The sequence below is a fragment of the Labrus mixtus genome, chromosome 4, assembly GCF_963584025.1.
Source record: "Labrus mixtus chromosome 4, fLabMix1.1, whole genome shotgun sequence".
NCBI classification, from domain to species: domain Eukaryota; kingdom Metazoa; phylum Chordata; class Actinopteri; order Labriformes; family Labridae; genus Labrus; species Labrus mixtus.
Genome location: NC_083615.1, coordinates 5,143,161 through 5,164,615, shown reverse-complemented (window position 1 = coordinate 5,164,615; position 21,455 = coordinate 5,143,161). Strand labels below are relative to the sequence as shown.

At 39.1% G+C, this 21,455-nt stretch overlaps 2 protein-coding genes and 1 long non-coding RNA gene across 4 annotated transcripts; 1 reads left to right on the top strand and 2 right to left on the bottom strand.

The window, feature by feature from the left end:
- The first annotated feature begins 62 nt into the window (after positions 1 to 62).
- Positions 63 to 10,371, top strand: ddx11 (DEAD/H (Asp-Glu-Ala-Asp/His) box helicase 11). 2 transcript variants are annotated; one of them, XM_061035281.1, is made up of 28 exons: positions 63 to 188; positions 417 to 562; positions 646 to 861; positions 961 to 1,047; positions 1,140 to 1,276; positions 1,388 to 1,445; positions 1,581 to 1,688; positions 2,746 to 2,833; positions 2,980 to 3,182; positions 3,716 to 3,790; positions 4,059 to 4,136; positions 4,226 to 4,272; positions 4,369 to 4,448; positions 4,928 to 4,969; positions 5,063 to 5,130; positions 5,234 to 5,272; positions 5,376 to 5,514; positions 6,296 to 6,430; positions 6,521 to 6,633; positions 6,727 to 6,799; positions 7,409 to 7,512; positions 7,621 to 7,770; positions 8,622 to 8,690; positions 8,803 to 8,903; positions 8,999 to 9,083; positions 9,172 to 9,247; positions 9,371 to 9,525; positions 9,614 to 10,371. In XM_061035281.1, the coding sequence occupies exons 2-28, from the start codon at positions 434 to 436 to the stop codon at positions 9,644 to 9,646; spliced, it is 2,688 nt and encodes an 895-aa protein (XP_060891264.1). In that variant the 5' UTR covers positions 63 to 188; positions 417 to 433; the 3' UTR covers positions 9,647 to 10,371. The 2 variants fall into 2 exon arrangements, with proteins under 2 accessions (XP_060891264.1, XP_060891263.1); XM_061035280.1 differs by having other exon boundaries at positions 9,371 to 10,371.
- Positions 9,590 to 19,581, bottom strand: wash1 (WAS protein family homolog 1). The gene is made up of 11 exons (XM_061035282.1): positions 19,446 to 19,581; positions 18,752 to 18,892; positions 16,435 to 16,546; positions 16,159 to 16,305; positions 14,155 to 14,291; positions 13,912 to 14,047; positions 11,829 to 12,024; positions 11,568 to 11,744; positions 11,240 to 11,398; positions 10,728 to 10,799; positions 9,590 to 10,634 (listed from the first exon to the last, which is right to left on the bottom strand). Exons 1-11 carry the CDS (start codon positions 19,451 to 19,453, stop codon positions 10,492 to 10,494), a joined length of 1,428 nt encoding a protein of 475 aa, XP_060891265.1. The 5' UTR covers positions 19,454 to 19,581; the 3' UTR covers positions 9,590 to 10,491.
- Positions 16,976 to 18,349, bottom strand: LOC132972449 (uncharacterized). Its single transcript, XR_009672913.1, has 2 exons — positions 18,143 to 18,349; positions 16,976 to 17,237 (listed from the first exon to the last, which is right to left on the bottom strand). It is a non-coding gene; the product is annotated as an uncharacterized LOC132972449 (long non-coding RNA).
- Positions 19,582 to 21,455: the final 1,874 nt, after the last annotated feature.

The following is a 21,455-nucleotide window of genomic DNA, read 5'->3' as shown; positions in this document are numbered from 1 at the left end:
CCATGTATTGAATGGCACCGCCCACGCAGGAGATACGGTTAAATAAAACATGCACTCTTTGTTGTGTCTGGCTTCTTATTGGTCAGAATTTGCGTCCAGTTATGTCTGTTGGCGCGGTTGTTGAGTATCCGGGAGTTGAGCAGATAAAAACAAAAGAAAGTATTAACTCTTTTTTGGATATCTGCGTGGTATGTATATAACAACGATTTGTGTTAAAACATTTGTCAGCATGTTTATGGATATGCATTGTGTTTACTGTATTTACTAAATGTGCAGAATCAAATACCAGCAGGATGTGGCGCCTGAGCTGCAGCTTACTTCGTGTTAGACACAACATCACTATCAGGAGTTTAAGCCAGTCTAAACACTTTTTCTTGGATATTTCTTATCCATGTGACTGTAATATTGTCTACCAGGGAGGTTCACAAGCAGCATGGAGAATGGGAGGGACCAATTTCCATTTCCATACCAGCCCTATAACATCCAGCAGCAGTTTATGGAAGCCCTGTACAGTGCACTGCACCAGGGGAAAGTTGGCATCTTTGAAAGTCCAACTGGAACGGTGTGTATGTGTGCATGAACACTTGACATGTCACATTTCAGGTGACTCCTTTTTAACACAAATATTTGTGTCTTTTAACCCAGGGCAAGTCTCTGAGTCTGATATGTGGAGCGCTGAGCTGGCTTACAGACCATGAGGAGAAGAGGAACAAGGAGGCGGCTGCTCTGCTGCAGGAAGGAGAGGCAGCTCTTGTCTCTCCTACCGCCGAGTCCTCCACTACCAGCTCCTCAGCAGAGCCCGACTGGATCACCGATTTCGTTCAGAAGAAGGCCGAACGAGATCTGGTGTCAAAACTGAAGGTTGGAACATCATCTATTTCATGTGTGACTTTGGCGTGGATCCCACCCAGGGAGGTTTTCCTGTTTACCATCTCATTTTTTTTTTTACTTGTGTGTCAGGAGGAAGAACTGAAAAGAAAGAAACGGGAAGAACGATTAGAAATGATCAGGAACAACGTTCAGCTTAAGTATGCCATGAAAAGAAAAGTAAGTAGTCTCACCAGGTGACATAACATCACCCACAAGTTACACCCGATAACAAACTCAATATATATGGATTTCTGTGTGTTTGTGTGTAGACCTGCGAAGATGACGAGGCAGAGAAATTGCTGAAGCTCAGCAAAGAAGAGCAAACAGAGACGCAGGGAGATCGAGAGGACGAGGAGCTCATCGTTGCAGAGTATGAGAGTGATGACGAATCAAAGACCAAGAGCAGGTGAGGAGGGCAGGCAGTCGGTTAGCAGCCGTATCAAAATGTTACGTCACATGGAAGAATAGAAATACGCATACAAAAACAGCAGGGGTGTGTGTTTTCTCTTGTTCTCAGAGTCAATGTTGCTGAGGACGACGCAGACGATGAACTGGTGGAAGAACATGTTGCAAAGGTGTGTGAGGAGAGACATTTTCGATCATAACTCAGATGATTGACTGTGAGACTCACTGGTTTTAATGCATCATAATAACAATCAGTGTCAAGCGTTTCCCCTAACATGAGGCTGTCTACTTCTGCATGTTGTCAGATTTACTACTGCAGCCGCACTCACTCCCAGCTGGCCCAGTTTGTCCATGAGGTCCAGAAAAGCCCCTTCAGCAAGGACATCAGTGTGGTCACGCTGGGCTCACGCCAGGTATGTACACAGATCAGTTAAAGGGTTAGGGTTAGATTTGAGTGTTTTTAGCTTGAGTGTATCTCATCAATAAAGAATATTTATAAAAAATAATAATAATTAATGTATGGAATACCAGCAGACTATAGCTCTTATACTGATGACTTATATCAGGTGTGTTTTTTTTAGATTACATTTGACATGCTTTATTTTTCTTGGCGGTGATATTCCCTCTGTTTCTTAAATTATTTGTCTTTTAATGTCTAAATTATGTTAAATTGTTATATTCTTCTGTCGTTAACTGACACCCTTGATAACTCAAATCTTTGCTTTGAGGACATATACCGGTAGTTTCTCAGGTTTTCAGGTGCCTACGTTTTTTTACTTGTTGAATAATCCAGGATGACAGAAAATGTTTTGTGTAAAAGCTTTCCATGTTGAAGAACGGTTGTGTGTGTGTGCAGAGGATTGTTTCATTAATTAAGTTGTTGCACATCAGAAAATCACTCAGCAGCTGCTTAGGTTATTAACTTAGTGTTTCAAGAGCCGTAGAGCCAGAGGAAAGCAGGTTCCAACCTCTTTCATCATCACCTTTCTTCTTGTCCTCTGTGATTTTAAATGTATTCTTTTTGGGTTTTGTTGAACTGACAAAGTAAGACACTTCAAGACGTTCACTTTGGCTCTGGAAATTATGAAGAACATTTCTGTTACGCTATTAAACAAAAGTCTCATTGATTGAAAGAGTTAACATCAGCAAGAATATTCAGCAGTGTGATGTCTGCTACAGAGTTCTAGGTTGATCTGTTGTTTCAATCCATGTTTAAAAAACACAGTTTTCACTAAAATACCTCAAAGTACTTTTAACCCCTTCTTGAAACAATAATTAAATGTTTAGAGGTTTTATTCAAAGTGTTGTAGTAAAGGGTGTTTAAGATGACCAATAACATCTACATTCCTATCAATCTTCATATTTGGGATAGAACCGGAGAGACCACTTGTATTGAAACAGTCAAACATGATTGCTAAGCAGATTTCTGATGGTGTTTGCTCAGTAAATCTAAAACTCTGTTCTTTCCAGAATCTTTGCATCAACGAGGAGGTGCTTCGCCTGGGCAGCATCCAGCGTATAAATGACCGCTGCATGGAGATGCAGAAAAACAAACACGGTGAGAGTCCACATCACACTCCAACTCCAGAATGTCTGACCTGAAACAAAAACAAAACATTTCATTACAGGAATAACGATTAACATTACACAGTGTAACATACTCCGAGATATCTCAAGTTTTTCCTCACAACTTCCACTGTGTAGAGAAGCAGCAGCATGAAGACGGCGCAAAGCGTAAGCGAGGCCCAGCGAAGAGTGTGTGTCCCTTTTACAAAGCTTCAGCGATGCAGCAGATGAGGGATGACATCCTGGGTTCAGTCCATGACATCGAGCAGCTGCTGAAACTAGGCAGACGAACGCACTCCTGTCCGTACTACTCCACACGTCTCGCCATCCCCCCGGCACAGGTAACGCCACACTTCATCCACCCCTGTGTCTCGTCAGGTCGGAGATTTGTTTGCATGCTGCGCTGCACGACATTTCCTCAATTGTCCTAAATATATAATAATAATAATGATAATAACTTTATTTATATGGCACCTTTTAAAAACACAGGTTTACAAAGTGCTTTGACAAACAGCAAAAACAAGAACAAACTAAACCAAACACAGAAGAACATAAACAACAGCAAGAACAGAACAAATGCAAAATACTCAAAATTATTAAATACAATTCAACAGAAAAGAACCCAAAGTGCACGATACCCAACAGACATATATAACCCGACCATCACAAGAACCATCATAAGAACCCAGGCAACACAAGAACTCAACAACACGAGCTGAGACCAAGAGGAACCAAAGATTTAAAAAGATGGCTTGCATGTGGAGCAATAACCAATCAGATTGCTGAATTTTTTGTGTATTCATTGACTGACTTTTTAGGCAGTTTTTTTAAATTTAGTTAATCTGTAATGTCTTTGTATCTATCGTCTGTTTAGTTGGTGGTGTTGCCCTATCAGATGGTACTCCATGAAGCTACAAGAAAAGCAGCAGGGATCCAGCTAAAGGGACAGGTGTGAAGAGTTTTTTTGTTTTTTGTTCACTTTTTCATCTTGGATTTTGTAAAGTAAAGTTTTTACATTGTCATTAGATGCTCGGGCGTACAAAATTAATATTTGTGATCAAAAACATGAACTCACTGATGGTATGATCACAGGCTGTTTGGAACTGTTTTAGTATCTGTTCATTCTGCCACACTTTCATTATGCTCTGCAGTTGAAATTAGAATTGATCTCACATTTTACTGAAGCAGAAATGTGTTGGACGCTCTTTTTTGAACAGGTGCTGATCATAGATGAAGCTCATAACCTCAGTGACACACTGTCTTGTATCCACTCTGCAGAGCTCAACGGAGCACAGGTGAAACACTTGCACACACATCAACTACAACATGTAGCTTTGCATTATGCACCTCCCTGTAATGTGCTAAACTCTTGAGTCCTCTACAGCTTTGCCGTGCCCACTCTCAGCTCACGCAGTATGCAGACCGCTATAGGTGAGTACGAACACGCTAGGATTGTCACAGTGCATGCACAAATGTCAAAACTGTTGTTAGCTTCATGACTTTATGTTTATGTTTCTACGACTTCAGGAGCAGGCTGAAGGCAAAGAACTTGATGTACATCAAACAGATCCTGTTTGTGATTGAGGGACTCGTCCGTGTGCTGGGAGGTGAGTGTGTGTGTGTGAGGTCTTGTGAGTATTTAATGGCTGAATGTTTAGTTTAGTTTATTTGAACATTTTTTGAAAGAAGAGTCAAACAGAAAATTGAAACAAATAAAAATAAAACACATGTGCAGGTGAGGTAGAAACCCATGAGGGCTTATCTCAAAACCTCACCTTTAAACAACGTTAAAATAAAATACAGTAAAAATAACAATCACAAATAAAATTTACCAAATTGAAAATTACATACAAACAATGAAAACATCAAAATACAGCAAAACAGGACAATACAGTATGTAGACAATGTTGACTGATTGGCCAATCTGAGATTCTCTGTCATCCTTAACTCTGACATCACACTATAAATGTGTCTTCATAATTATTTAATTTGAAACTGAAGTTCTTTGTAAGTAGTTTGCACATATTCTCTCACTGTCTCTCATACTTAATGTCTTATCCTCCTGATGTAAATGTTATCCTGGCAGGTAAGGTCGGCCAAAATCCTCACACCCAGACCACACAAACAGGTCAGTAAATACTCACATCAACAGCACAAATTCTAAAAGACATCATGCATCCAAGCTGAAATCGTCAACCAGCTGTGTGTCTTTATCTTTCAGGAACTGAAATGCTAACTATAAATAACTTCCTCTTCAAGGCTCAAATTGACAACATCAACTTGTTCAAGGTATTTTTTTTTTTTTTTAAATCATAGCCTTGTCTTTTAGACACTTTTTTTTTTCATGTTGCAAACTCTGTTTTCTTTAACGTTACTGTCATTCTCTCTTCAGTTACAGAGATACTTTGAGAAGAGCCTAATCAGCAGAAAAGTAAAAAAAAGTTTTCATATACTATCTATGTAGCTGTTCAATTAGGCCTCAGTATTGTTCTGAACGAGATCTAACATAATCCACACCTGTCATCTCTCTGCAGCTTGTTAGCTTTGTTGAGAAGTATGCAGGATCGGGAGTGAGTCTGCACACTCAGAGCAGCTCCAACAAGGAGAACCGACGCACAGAGGGATTAAACCGCTACCTTCAGACTCTACAGAGCAGCCAGAGCGCTTCACCAGGTCAGAGGGCTGACATTTACATCACCCATGTATTTAAAAAACTAGGCCTGGGGAAGGATATCGTCACCTCAGACATTTCATGCAAGAAAAAAACTATTTGGCATGAATTCAAGTTTGAGTGAGATGTGCTGGAATTCACTTTTCCTCCGAGAAGACGTTTTAACTTTAAAACGACTAAGCAAGGTGGCGCACAGTGACCAAATTTGAATCCCGCAGTATCTACTAAAGGAAAAATAATTCATGTAGAAGTAAGACATTTGTAATAGTGCATGAACCAGAAAGTAAAAATGCAGAATATGTGCTTACATTATTCAATATTTCAATCAAAGAATGAAGAGCAGTAAATAAACAAATATAAAAGTGTGTCGATAACTCTGTTCCTACTTGTTGCAATGCTTTACATAATGCCTGTGTTTACAACATGATGCTTCTGAAGCCAAATAAATCCAAGAATATTTTTTCCCTCCACAAAATTGGCACCAGTTAATCTGAAGGTAGTTTATATCTAACTTTAGCTTAATCTGACAGCATCAAAATGTTGTGAAAGCATGGTAATGATACTCGTGTCTCCTTATACAGGTAAAATGTACACATGCTTAGTGAGGAAATATTTTCTTCTTTAAATACTATAATTCCTCTAATTTATTGCGTTTGTCTCCGTGTTTATTGGGAATGCTCATATTGCGATAACGATAACACTGATTTATTGTGCAGCCCTGATTTGTATGTGTAGCATTCTTCTGATTGTTGTTCATCCTCTGTGCGTCGCTCTCATGTGCAGTTCCCTCAGCAGACCAGCAGGGGTCAGCAGAGGCAGAGAAAGTGCTGTCTGCGTCTCCCATGATGCAGGTCGAAGGCTTCTTTATGGCTCTGACAAACAGCAACACAGATGGCAGAGTGGTGGTGCAAAGACAAGGTACCAACTCTTTAAACTTCAAACATAACAACATATAAAGGAGAGCAATGAAGGAAAGTATTGAAACTTACTTTGCTCATTTTTATACAGGTGCTTTATCAGACAGTAGTGTCAAGTTCCTGCTGTTGAATCCAGCGGTCCACTTTGCCCAGGTGCTGAGCGAGTGCAGAGCAGTCATCATCGCAGGAGGCACCATGCAGCCAGTAAGTACATTTTTATTTAAAAAAAAAAAAAAAAAAAAAAAAACGAAATCAACTGTGCTGTGAAGATTTTATATTCTGAAAGTTGTTCTTTAGGTTTTAGACTTCAAACAAGAGCTGCTGTTTTCTGCAGGAGTGGGAGAGGAGCGCATCGCTGAGTTTTCCTGTGGTGAGCGGCCTGTTTTATGACACCGCAGTACTTTGTGGAGTTTCTATTTTGTGTCTTTTTTTTTTTAAGAGTTCAATTCTTAGTCATGTGTCTATTAAACACTCTGTTTGATAAATAGCATAATGCTTCACAAAAACTCTAATAATACTCCGTTTTTGGACGAAAGCTTGTTTTACATTTGGATTATTCACTCAGATTGACTACATCATGAACTCAAAGCAGGTTTGGTGGATGGTGTCAGAAGTGATAAGGACACGATCATAACAATGTTAAAAAAGAGAGAGGTATATACGAGATAGTTAATCCTTATTAAGGATTATTTTAAAATGTTTTTTTGCTGCATGTCACACAGAATTGGGACATGTTTATATTTCATTAGACTTTATGGGGTCAAACAAAACTCAAATGATCTTATTTACTCACTCTATTCACACACAAGAAAGTCTGTTAATTTGTGCTCTGCAGTCATGTTGCTGACAGAAATGTATCCAATATGGAAATACATTGGCCTTTATTTATTTTAAGTTTTGTACAATTTGATTGTGTACATTTGTATTTTTTGTTATTCAGATAAGTGTCTTCTTTTTGTCTTGTGTTTTTGGTGTGTAGGTCATGTAATTCCTCCCGAGAACATTCTCCCCCTCGTCTTGTGCAGCGGTCCGTCTGGTCAGGAGCTGGACTTCACTTTTCAGAACAGGGACTCTCCACGCATGGTAACAAACACATGCTGTCTAACTAAGTGCTGTCTGTTATATTTCTAAATACTGCTGCGCTTTTTTTACACAAACAGCTGCTGAGAATTTGTGCCTGTTTGCTGACAGATGGATGAGACGGGGCGTATTCTCTCCAACATCTGTAACGTGGTCCCGGGCGGAGTCGTGTGCTTCTTCCCTTCTTACGAGTACTCGAGACGGATCGTTTCTCACTGGGAGGCCAGTGGAGCACTCACTCGTCTGGCTAACAAAAAGAAGGTGCATGACTTGCACTTAAAAAAAAAAAAATAGCTTAGTTCTTTTAGTTCTTATTTTTGCTAGATGCCATTTTCTTTTTTTTTATCTTATATTTTCTTTTTTCGTATTTGAATGTCAGTCTTTTAAAGTGTGATATGTCTGTTACTGTTCTTAAAGCTCACATATTATGCAAAATACACTTTACCATGTTTTTTCTAACACTAACATGTGTCCCTAGTCTGTCTACAAACCCCCCAATTATGAGAAAAGTCCATTCTCTCCGTCTTCTGCCTGCTCCACTTTTCAGAAAATGTCTGCTCAAACAGGCTGTTTGGAGATTTTCCCTTCATGACATCACAAAGGGCAGTAACCCCTCCCCCGTGTGGGTGACACTCCCACAGCTAGGTGTTTGTTCTGCCCTGTGTCTGCCTTCTCACCGTAAACAATTGGGCATTGTGCAAGAAAGCCAGAGCCACCTAAGCCCTTCCAGAGAGGGGGCGTGGTCAGACACAGCTCATTTACATATTTAAAGGTACAGACACAGACACAGCCTGTTCTGAGCAGGGCTGAAATAGAGGGGTTTATAGACATGATCAAATACAGGATCAGAGTGGATTTTTAACAAGAAACTTCACAGACATGTTTTGGGGAGCTCTGAGACGTATTGAAACTGGTTGAAAAGGAGGAGAATATGTGACCTTTAATGTTATACATATTCTGTAAAGCACTTTGAATTGCTTTGCAAACAAATGGCGCTCTATAAACTTGTCCTGCCTTTATTAAAACATCTTCATTGGCACACATGAACTCAAGGTTGGTGTCATAAGTGTTTGCAGGAAAGTCCCTTCATGTTCTCAAAACTACTTTCTCAGATCTTCCAAGAGCCAAAGAAAGCTAACCAGGTCGAACAGGTGCTGAGCGAGTTCTCCCGCTGCATTCAGGTACGACTGTTGCTGCTAAAAACATCAGCCTTCACCACAGAGCACAAAGTGATTGCCTCTACAGCTAACAGCCACAGTCTTTACATTTTATATCTCTTATTCTTTTGTTAAGAGGTGCGCTCTGGACAGCAGCGGGCTCACCGGAGCGTTGTTGTTCTCTGTGGTCGGAGGAAAGATGAGCGAGGGCATCAATTTCTCTGATGATCTCGGGAGGTGTGAATAATTCACAAACACATCGACAGTGAGCTGCTTTATATAGCATGAAGTGCAACATATTAAATGTTGTTTTCTGTTTGCATCCCTGACAGGTGTGTGGTGATGGTGGGAATGCCGTATCCCAACATCAAATCTCCAGAGCTGCAGGAGAAGATGTCTTATCTGGACAAACACCTGGTGAATCTCTTTACTGTCAGAAACATCTGCTTGGTATCCTCCAAACCTTTCAGAGTAATCACAGTTTTTTTTTTTTTTTTTTTTTTAGTCTCACAGTGGAGGGAGGAGCCCTGGACAGGCGCTAATAGAAAACCTCTGCATGAAGGCTGTCAATCAATCCATAGGTACTGATGAAATATTCCCACAAATACAATTTTAAAAAGCACAAAAAAAAGATTTAATCACTTAGAATTTTTGTAGTATAATCAGCATTTACAGTATATGTATTTGATTTTTTTTACCAAAAGGAAGAGCTATCCGTCACCGTGGCGACTATTCCTCCATGGTGCTGTGTGACAAACGTTATTCTCGCGCCGCTACGCTCGCTAAACTTCCCGCGTGGATCAAAGATCGCACCAGCACACACGCCTCGTTTGGCTCTGCTTTCGCTGCCCTACGGAAGGTGAGGAGTACACTTCAAATCAAAACCACTGTACCGTGACAAACTGTTACTCACATGTTGTCCGTTTATTTTTTTCTGTTTTTTTCAGTTCTTCCTGGAGAAGAAGCAGAAGCAAGTGTAGTTTCAACGTAATTACTGAGTTAATGAAGAACGTCGGGAGAAAACCAGCGCAACAGCATTCAGTCTGCACGTTCAGCAGCCTCAGAAATGAAACATGTTCTAATAAAAATATGAATAGCCAAAGGTTATTTCATGGCCTGTTATAGCCATTGTGTGCTGCTTAAGGTTCACTTTTTTATTTATTTTGAGGCCGAGTGCTCCCGGCTGGAGATCAAGGGCCAACAAGGGAGGCAGTTATTCTGTTTTTATTCCATCACTCTTGTTCTGTTTTACATTTCAGCTCTCAAACCTTCTCTGCTACTAGTCTTCTGCTTACACCTCTGTAAAAAAAAAAAAAGTGAATATAAATGAGAAAATAATGAATATATTTGACATTATTTTAAGCCACAAAGCTAAACTAATGAGCGTTTATCAGACTGATGTTTTTCTGGCGATGTCTCGAAATTCAACTGGAGGCAAAAAGGTAGCCTTGACTATTTTTTTACAACAGAAAGTTGAAATGAATTACTGAAGCATCTGCTACAGAGATAAGTCACTTGGGCATCAATGAAACTGGTTTACCCCCAGAGGGTCAATATGAGCTGTTATGTAATGAAAAAGGTTTATTAAAATCGAGAGATGTTAGTAAGATGATTTCTGTTAGACTTCTAATCATATCTGTTTATTAGCGTTATGAAAATATGTTTTACAATGAATATGATTATCAATAAATTGTTTATCAATTGAGTTTCATTGATTATTTTTCTTCTTCTGGGACCATTTCTGATGAGATAGGATGATTTTTGAAAAAGGTCTTTTGTACACAACGTTATCCATGACTGTCGAGTGCTTTCATTGTCCTTCATTTCATGCTTCCCAGTCGTCATCGTCTGTGGCCGACTGCGGGGCGGGAAGTGGTGGGATCACATCCGACATCCTGGCAAATGCACCGCCCGTACCAGCAGGAGCCTCACCCGTCTCCCCACCTGCTGGACCCTTCCCAGAAATACCTGAAGAGGTGACAGCACACATTATTTTCTTGTACGCCTCTCTAGCTTCAAACATCAACTTATTACAAACAAAAAAAAAAAACAGATCCTCACCTTTCCTTCGCATTGCAAGTTTGTTGAACAGATCGGACATAAAGTCACCGCCACTAGACGCTGCCCCCGCCGCTGAAAGACACAGACAGGACGTTACTCAATAATTATGCTTTTTTTTTTTTTGCTTTTCCCCAGTGCACTTAAAGTGGAGCACATCATTACAGAAAAATGTTTTGTTACTTGGAATAGAAGGTTCTCTAAAAATAAAACGTTAGGTCAGGACTGGGCCAGCAACCCAGAAATTAAGGTGCTGTGTGATGTTTAGTGTAACCAAGTCAACCCCTGATAAAGTTGGCATTTATGAAACAAAGGTCACGGAGCACAGGGTGCTGTGGTGATCTACATAATCGCTCGCATCCCGACATGCAGCGTGAAGCATTTCCATCCCGTGTGAATGCTAGCTGCAGTGCTCTCCTTCAATTGCATGGCGTTCTCATCAGTGCGAAAGCGACAAAGTGCTGCGGTTAATAAAACATGAGAAGATCCACATGCACACTAAAACAATACGTCACCTTGTTCCTGCTCCTTCTGTTTCTTCTTCTCCATCTTGCGCTCTTTAATGTTGCGTAACTTGGCCTTGCCGATGCCTCCGGCGTTGCGGATGGACTCCAGGAGGCTGGCCCTGCCGTCGGACGGTTGGACCACCTCGCTGGGTGCGCCAGCCACAGGGCCTGCATTCAGAGGAGGGAAGAGTTTACCATTAATCCATGAGGTCCCTCTGTGTTTGTGAGTATAAGGGAGGAGCAGTTCAATACAATGTGAAGCCTCAATGTAGTCAACCAACTCTGTAGCGTAGTGTGTGGCTGGTAGAGATTTCTGATTTTCATGCACTTGACAAACCTGAACCTTGCGCTCGAGAGGCATCTGCGGTGACGTCCACTGGAGGAGGAGGCGGAGGAGGTGGAGGAGGCGGAGCTCCTGCTGGAACGGGGAGAGCCAGGCCGGGCTCGGGGGGTGGAGGTGGAGGAGGAGGTGGTGGTGGAGGAGGAGGCGGGACATACTGTTGCAGTTGAGGTCCTGAAAACGGAGGGATTAAAAAGCGTTCAAACATAATATCAAGCGGAAGAAGACTGATGAGTGCAGAGAGTTGATGGGATGTACCAGCTGCGGCGCTCTCCTCGAGGAAGGAGGGAAGCTCAGGGATGTTCTGTGCGGGTCCTGACGGGGCGAAGCCAGGCCCAAGATCTGCACTGTAGGACAGGTCGTCTGCGATGCCCGGCAGGTCAGGCAGGTAAGAAGGCACATCGATCTCAGGCACCTGGCCCAAGTCTGGCACATAGAAGTAAGACTCTGCTGTCTGTTTGGGAGAAAAGATGATCAAGGTGAGTCATTAAGTTTATCAAACAATTCTCCAGAGGGTGCAACAGTTCATGTAGTCTTTACTTCAGTAATAAAACAGTTCTTGTTCAATAAGACCAAAATCACTAATTCAACTTCTTTACTTGAGTGAAAATGTAAAAAAGAGTCACATTGTCTGACATCTACTCAGCTTTAAAAGTAAGCCACAGTAAAAACCTTCTACTGGATGTTTCTGTGCATGTCATACTTAGGAGACCATTGAACTTAAAGGGATACTTCAAGATAGAATTTCCAAGATACCAAGAATCAGTTGAGGAAATGGCCTTATGTGTTGAAGTAAATATGTCTGTAAATGTTTTTATTACTATATTTCTACTGCTATACTGCTGCTATACTCAGTTTTGAGAGCTTCATGCACTTATGTTTCCTCAAACTTGTTTTTAAATGTATCAACAATCTGGCCCCTGAACCTCTCTCCAGATATGTTCCAAAACAGGACGGAACAGGGTAACGAGAAGCACTGTGAGTGGAGACTGTAGCGTACAACATTGTAGATCTACGTTTGGTCAATCAGCCTTCTCCATCAAAGGCTGCAAACTCTGGAACACCTTACCACCTGAAATAAAATTAATGTCCGACTTAAAATCTTTTACAAAACAGGTGAAATGCTCAAAGCAAGCCAGAGCTGTACCCACTTTTAATTAATATCTTCAAACTTTATTTTAAACTGGTTTATAGCATTTGTATTGTTGTACATGTATTTAAATGTATCCTCATATCGTGTTATGGGGTTTTATGTAACTGAATGTTGTACATTTTAATCTGTTTGTTTACACAAAGGCCCAACTGCGGACACGAGTTGGAAATTAGCAATAGCTATAAACTCTTTATGCAGCGCATCAGTTTCATGCTTTGTATTGAAATTATGTTAAATTGCATCGTCCCTATTAAATAAATAAATTCAATTCATACTGTATATTTTGGAGAAACTGTATCGATCGAATTTCCCTCTGGGATTAATAAAGTATTTCTGATTCTGATTCGGACCTTAATGGGAGTGGCCTGCGGTGCTGTGCATTCTGGGATTTGGTGTCTTTCATCCACATGAGCCAAAAAGACACTTTCTGCCTCTTCTCGGCCAAGAAGGCACCAACTTCAAAATGTATTTCACATTTCTACTACATATATGACCCAATGTCAATACAGATTCATGTTTCAACGGGTGAAGTATCCCTTTAAGTTATTTGAATTTCTACATTAAGATGCTTCACTGTGTCAATTAACAAGGCGGGAAATGTGTTGCTCCTTTTGAATCTGCTTCATCTTCATTATGTCCATAAAGTGGCTCAGCTGGTAGAGTCTGTCATCTCTCAACCCGAAAAGGTCGGGGGGGGTTCGATCCCCAGCTACTGCAGTCACTGTGGAGGCGTGATTGGGCATGACAAATGTAAAACTTTACACTGCAGCCTCTGCCATCAGTGTGTGAATGTGGTGTGAACGGGTGAACAAACACTGTACAAGCTCAAGTCCATTTACCGTTTTATATCATCAGTAAAATACTAAAGGATACGCCAAGGAATTTTTTTTTTTGCATTGTCCCCATTTAGGTCGCTTTCGTCTTTGATGTTGGGAAGGCAGCGTGCAATGATGCAAACTATAAAGAACTGATCATTCCTCTCCAACGCATTAAGGAGAAGAAACAAGACTGTCTTGAAATGGTAAGGAAAAGAACTCACACATATTCATGTGAGAATGTAGGGGCTTCAAGTATTAAGTCATCTGAAATATAAATACTCAACAGGAAGCTGAAAACTCTCGTTACTTCCCCCCGCTTCATTTTACAAATAAACAATGTGTGTATGTCTTAAAGGGATGATTGTGATACCTGTCTCTCTAGTTGCTCTCTCTTTGTTATGGACAACGGTGCATCAAACGGCTTCTCTTCTTTCTCGGTCTCTAGTGTAGTGTGTGTTTTTGTCACCGCTCCAGCCAGAGGATCAAGGAACACATACTTCTTATATCTAAAAAAAAAAAAAAAACAACACACACAAATCAAAAGATGTGCAGAACAGATTGAGCTCTAATCAGTGTTTACAGTGAGCATCTGTGCATGTTTGTGTCGACTCACAGGTTCTCTGTAGTATTAAAAAGCAGCAGGGAGCTGACGGATGAGATGTTGCGTGGCAGACTGCCCAGCCCTTCCTCTGTCTCATCCTCAGACTTCTTCTTACTGCTCACACACACCGGGAAATACATCAACTTCTCCTGAAAGGAAGACATGCAGACGCAGAGTGAGAGCGGTGAGATGTCAACTAAATCTTAAATGAATCAATTCACAAATGCCACCAAAGTGCTCTTGAACACAGACGCAGCTGCGCACAACTCTGCAGTAACAAATTATATGGACGGGGAAGCTGCTTCCGGAGAGATATTGAATAATACATTTCAGCATCAGAGAAATTGCCTGCAGTTATCTTTTTTATCCCCTCTCCTACAATATACGCTCATATACCACACACACACACACACACACAGAACAAAAGCAGGCACGTGAAGCAAAGGTTTTGAATGTTTTTTCTTTTAGCTTTAACACACACTTAATAGAGAGAGTTGTCGCACACTGTTTTTCTACATGTCTGTTTTTTAATCTCCTTTGACCTCTTAATCAAGAATCGACTTTGCTACAAAACACATAATTATAGTTTAAAACTGGACAGTTTTACTCTACATCTGTCATATCTTTCAGTGTGTAACCTAAGCAGCCATGGGATGACTAATCAAACAAAAAAGAGGGGAATTTTCTGCACACATGCCAATGAAACCCATTACAACAGATATAAAACCTCATCAGTGGATTCCAGGTAGTACATTCATTCAAAGCTGTACAAAGTCAAGACTGACATGTATAAAATATTGTGGATGACTGATGAGAGATCCTTGTATTAACATGCATGCTGCTACTCATGAGAAAACAGCAGTTCATGTAAGAAAATGATTCATAAGCTTAGTGAGAAAATAGCAGAATGTATGCAATCAGTGACACAGACATAATATGAGGTTTTTTTATACGTCAGAGAAAATGTACATAACCGCAATTAATTGCTAAATCACAAGTAATTGGAATTTTAATCGCATGTTTGAATTCAACCCTGCTTTTATTTTCAGAATCAGAATCTGATTTATTGGCCAGGTATGCTTACACACACAAGGAATTTAACTTTGGTGAACTGTGCTTTATTTTGAAATAAAGTAAGGACCTTCTGGTAAAGATATAAAGATTTTTAGACATTTTCTGATCGGAATATTTTGGCTCCAATGATAATCGCTATGAAAACCCAGTCCATTTGGCCCTCAAAGCAGGGTTGTGAATTCGGTGTGAATCTTGGTAAAGTCGGGTTAAAAACATTCAAAACAGCCATCTATGTTTAGCTGAAGCTTGAGGTCTGGATCATAAAGGTTCTTCCTAGTCCTAAGGTGATGCCAGTTCAAATAGGATATGAAGTATTTCTGCCGGGACACATCGAGAAACCCGGTGCTACAATAACCTTAAATTGTCTCCTTTTCAAATGTGAAGGTGAAACACTTTCAGGTCATCTGGATACGTTGAGTTTTTTCCCCCCTGCTCATGACTGTCTGGTCACATTACTGAGGCTCCATCTTTTGAGTGATCTGATTCCTGCTGTCATTACTCAGATGTCAGGATCATGAATAACACTTTGTACATACAGCAGAGTGAATGTTTTGCCTCCAGGCTGTGGAGACACTGAATGATAGAAGACAGAAAAGATTGGGCTTCTCATTAATATAAAAAGCAGATTGTAGCGTATATTCTAATTCTATAGCAGAGTGTTTGAAGGTGTATGGTGGTTCAGCTCTTAACACCTGCATGAATAAAGGTGGAGCGGACTACATAAATATGAGTTGTTTGTCATAACAATTTGAGAGCTTGGTCATAATTCTCAGCAGGAACACGAAAGCTGTGTTGGTGGAAATAAATCATTTCTCTTTGTATCCCTGTTTTCCCCAAAAGTTTTAGCAGGCTCAGCTTTAAAAGAAAAAAGTGTCAGTGCCACTGGGAGTCATTGCATGTAAAAAAAAAAAAAACTGTGCCTTCTAATGTATTTGACCTCACCTGTAAGGCCTTCTCATCAAATGGTCTAAGTTTATTCTGGATCTTTAATCGGGGGCGGGTTTGTGAGGAAGGGTCTGTAGCTTCAGTAAAGATGGATGAATAATCCTGAAGTCGATCAGGGGCCGGGTATTTGGCACTGGAGAAAACCTGTACACACAGAGAAAAGCTTGACATGACTGGCTGAAAGGCTTTTTTAAAATACATCTGATCATCTATTGTGAATCATGGGAGCAATCAGCAAAGCTTCTCTCCAAAGTGAAGGTGCTGCTGTGTTACCTTAGTGGCCTTCTTGCTTCCTTTGATCTTGTCAACACGAGCCTGTGCTAGTTTGATCCGGTCAGTGACGCTCTGCAGCTGGCGGCGGTTCTTCTCTACACTGTCAGACACCCTGGAAACATACACACACACACACACACACACACACACACACACAGATCCATAGAGAGGGCTTAAACATTGTTTTTGTTTCTTCAGTGTGCTCACTCAGAAACCATTACACAGCTTCTAGTTGATCCTTTGACATCATTTTTCCAATTAAAAACCCATCATCTTTCAAAAGTGTTGAAACAATTTGTTCATAAATGTCACACCTTTCATGTAGTCACAGGAGACACTTCCTGTATTTTTAGGGAATCAGACCGGATCATTTCCTATCAAACAACTGCTATGGAACAAAATATGATTAATAATTGATTCCACCTTTTTTTACCAGAAGAGTGACCTCTTTTTCACACGAAATAGTTCTACCATATATCACATGGTATGTCCAGATATACTTGTAACAGATGCTGTTTTGTCAATTGCTGTTCTGTTTGTACTTTTTCTTTTGTTGACTGCCAATCTTAGAATGAAGTGGTGAGTAACTGACCGTACCTTTTTCTTTTTTTAATCGTCTTTCTATCACATTGAAATTGAATTTTTCTTATTAACTAAAAACAATATAATTAAATTATGAAATTGGAAAAAATAATTTGACAGATGAAGCTGTCACAAAGTTCCAAGGCTCTAAACGTTATCTGGATCCCTGCGACCTGAAACAGGAGGAGTGCTTTTGAATGTGTCTTGAGTTCCTCAGACCTCTTCAATATTCACTGCCTGGCCAAAAAAAAACAGTCGCCACCAAAAAAAAGATCACACACTCTAATATTTCGTCGGACCGCCTTTAGCTTTGATTACGGCACGCACTCGCTGTGGCATTGTTTCGATAAGCTTCTGCAATGTCACAAGATTTATTTGCATTCATTTTTCACCAATAAATTGTATTGATGATGGGAGAGCGCGAAGTCTTCTCCAGCACATCCCAAAGATTCTACAATGGGGTTAAGGTCTGGACTCTGTGGTGGCCAATCCATGTGTGAAAATGACGTCTCATGCACCCTGAACCACTCTTTCACAATTTGAGCCCGATGACTCCTGGCATTGTCATCTTGGAATATGCCCGTGCCATCAGGGAAGAAAAAATCCATTGATGGAATAACCTGGTCATGCAGTATATTCAGGTAGTCAGCTGACCTCATTCTTTGGGCACATAATGTTGCTGAACCTGACCAACTGCAGCAAACCCCAGATCATAGCACTGCCCCCCACAGGCTTGTACAGTAGGCATGATGGGTTCTTCACTTCATCTGCCTCTCTTCTTACCCGGATCACCCTGGAACAAAGTAAATCTTCCTTCCAGTTTTTAATAATGCGTTGGACAGTTCTTAACCCAATTTTAGTATTTCCTGCAATCTCCTTAGATGTTTTCTCTGCTTGATACATGCCAATGATTTGACCCTTCTCAAACGGACTTAACATCTTTTCCACGACCACAAGATGGGTCTTTCAACATAGAAGTTTAAGAAATGAGAAGCTACTCATTGCATCAGTTGGGGTTAAATAACTTGTTGCCAGCTGAAAGATAATCGCCCATGCAGTTATTATCCAATGGGAGGCTCTTAACTATTTGCTTAGTTAAATCCAGGTGGCGACTTTCTTTTTGGACAGGCAGTGTATTAAGCTCAGCAAATGATTCCAACACTACTGATGCACGCCTAGTTAAGCATGATCTTAACATGATATATATTCCATTGTGATGATCATCCTTTAAAGCAAGTCCTGTAGTCTATGTGTTTTTCACTACAATGGCAAAACCATGACATGCCCATGCTGTTAATATTTACTATAGAAAGCCTTAGCTTTGCTGTACTTTTATGTTTTTTTTTTACTTCTACTTCTTCAGTGTTTTGTTTGTGTTAATGTCATTATTTCATTTCATTTCATATTTGATTTATTTGCTCATTTCGGTGTACGGTTTCAACACAATAATACACAACAAAACAAATATTTTCTCATAATACTGAAACACTGTTCATGAGCAAACAGGAGCAGAAAGAAGAAAACTTATAATAACATAAGAAACTGTTTAACAGAATAAGATGGCTAACCTGTGGTTTTCTCTTTCTTTCACAAAACAAAAAAATAGATCAACAATATAGAAACAATCAGTTAGATTAACTCAATACATTCAGAATTTCCCCAGAAGCTTTTCTTTACACATTCTTTTAAATTGACTGATAGTTTTAAATGATTATTATTATTATTATTCACTTACCTTTTGAAGATATCTGTAGAGATGGTCTCCAGGTACAGTAAAGCATCTGCTATCTGATGGACAGCCTCCTCTCTCCTCAGGTCCGGCTGGATGAGCGGCACTGAGTACACCTGGCCCTCCAGGCAGTGCTTCTGGGTCATCCTTTTATTTAGAATAAATGAAACACACGTAAGTTTAGAAACACAAACAAGGCCAAGTATTGTGTTGCTTTTTTTCCAAACTCTTAAAATGAGCTTCACATTTTGATCATTTTGGTACTAATATGAAATCTCTACGATGAAAACAGTTGTTCTGTCGTGCACAGTTATACAAATGTTGGATCTAACACCACAAAACTGCCAACTTTATCCAGTGATAACAATGATAACAACCCTATAATCAACCCTATGATAACATACGACACCACAGGACCCCTGTCATCTGACCCTCACATGACAATACTTGATGTAGGATATAAAACGCACTAAGAGCTGTGATATATATATATATGTATGTATGTTTCCATGTTTTAAACGCCTACAGTTTGTATTTATATTTGTATCAACAGCTGACCTTCAATGATTCTGTTTTTATATCTTTAAGAAATAAACAACAAAACGTAAATAAACCCCCTCCCTCCCTCAGCCTTAAAGACATGACCGGTGTGATGATATGACAAAAGATGTGATAAAACGTGTCTTTGTAATCTTCTTACCTGACCATGGGTGATGTTTTATTTGCTTTCGGTTACGAATAAATAAAAAACACGGAGCTCTGCCGTAAGTGATAGCATCCGGGCTACTGATTAGCAAAACAACGGTTCAGTACGATACTTCCGCATCCGCGTTTTACGTCACAAACCCAGGAATCACGTGTTGCCTTCACTTTTCCTCGGACATTTAGGATAGGATAGGATAAAACTTTATTGATCCCCAGAGGGGAAATTCGGGCGTTGCAGCAGCACAGACAAGAAAGCTCAAAATACACATTAAACAGAATAGATGAGATAAATAAAAAATAAAAATAAAAATAAAAATAAAAATAAAAATAAAAATAAAAATAAAAATAAAAATAAAAATAAAAATAAAAATAAAAATAAAAATAAAAATAAAAATAAAAATAAAAATACAAAATGAATGATGAAGTTAACTAACTAACTTTTAAATCGAGGTTGAAGACACACCTGTTTACAGCTGCCTTTCATTAAACAGTTTTAATAAGATTTTAAACTTTAACTCTGCACTGTAACTTTTAACTCTTTTTATATTTTTACTTTATTTATTTCAATTAATTTAATTTGAATTATTTTTATTTGAATATATTTTCAGATTTTATAATTTCAGTGATTTTTTAAATTTTCTATTTTAATGTTTCTTTTCTTTCCTCTGACATGTTGCTTTTGATGTCTCGTGTGAAGCACTTTGAATTGCCTTGTTGTTGAAATGTGCGACATAAATAAACTTGCCTTGCCTCTGCATGGAATTGAGACAGTATTTGCAGAGAATGACAAGATAAAGTGACAAGTGATTAAAGTGACTTGGTATGATAAATAGCAGCAAGTAATGTAAAACCAGGAGAGAAGAGAGGCAGTGTTGTACCACTGTAATGCAGAGTGCAGTTATATAATATAATGTAGTATAATATAATATAATATAATATAGTGCAATATGAACAATATAGTGTAATATAATGAAATGTTATATAATATAGACTACATGTTTGAACCATATAAAGATAAGATAAAGATAAACTTTATTGATCCCCATGGGGGAAATTTTTGCATTACAGCTGCTCAAGAAAACAGGAGACAGGAATATAATTATTAAAAATAAAAATAGAAGTTAAAAAGCAAACATATTTACATCAGTTAAATAAAAAAATACTATAATGGAAAATTACACAGTAACTACACTTCCACTTGTGGAAAGAGTTGTTGTTATTAAAAACACACACAGTGTGTAGCATTATTGAAATGAGATTATTATTATTATTATTATTGTTATCATATATGTATATATGTCAAGTAATATTTACAGTCTATGATGTCAACACGCCGCATTTGAACACCAGCCATTAAATTGAGGTTGCTTATACAACAGAGAGTTACAAATATTAGAGCGCTGACATCTTTCTTTTAACAAAATAGTTCATATTTAAATATTTAAATGCATTATTTACATGCAGCCATTATCAGTATACTGTAAACACCTAGCAAACATTCTTGCAAGATGAGTTTCCTACTTACCACTAAATTATTAATGCTACTTCAGTGATTGATCACAACTTATCCTAACTATAAACAAAATGTCTCTAGTTAGGGTAAATGTTACGCTACACTCTTAGAAATTCCCGTTAAAAAACGGTAAACAACTGGCAGTAGGGTTGTCAGGAAGTTACTGTAAAATTAACGGTATATTGCTGTTGCTGAAATTTACAGTTTTCTACCGTTTTTGTAAATACAGCAAAAAGCTGTGATTTTAAACCTTAACAGGAAAATACTGTTGAAAGGATTAACTGTTTAATACTGTTTATTTACAATTCTTCACAAGAGGTACATTTGCAGATTTTTACTGTGAATTGTAAATACTACACCTAGCTATAGATTAATTTCCTTCTATCAAAATGGACACAATATATTTATTTTCTAAACCTAGTGATTTGATAAATGATTCCTTGCATGTCAGGTTATAAAACACCATGTTTCAAAATAATAAATAAACAGTGC

Coding starts and splice junctions, on each gene's coding strand:
- wash1 (XM_061035282.1), bottom strand. Junction 12,025..13,911: donor GAGAGCAACTAGAGAGACAG/GTATCACAATCA, acceptor TCTCCCAAACAG/ACAGCAGAGTCTTACTTCTA. Junction 11,745..11,828: donor CGAGGAGAGCGCCGCAGCTG/GTACATCCCATC, acceptor CTCCGTTTTCAG/GACCTCAACTGCAACAGTAT.
- ddx11 (XM_061035280.1), top strand. CDS start 434: ATGGAGAATGGGAGGGACCAATTTCCATTTCCATACCAGCCCTATAAC. Junction 3,183..3,715: donor TCGCCATCCCCCCGGCACAG/GTAACGCCACAC, acceptor TCGTCTGTTTAG/TTGGTGGTGTTGCCCTATCA. Junction 4,449..4,927: donor ACTCGTCCGTGTGCTGGGAG/GTGAGTGTGTGT, acceptor TTATCCTGGCAG/GTAAGGTCGGCCAAAATCCT.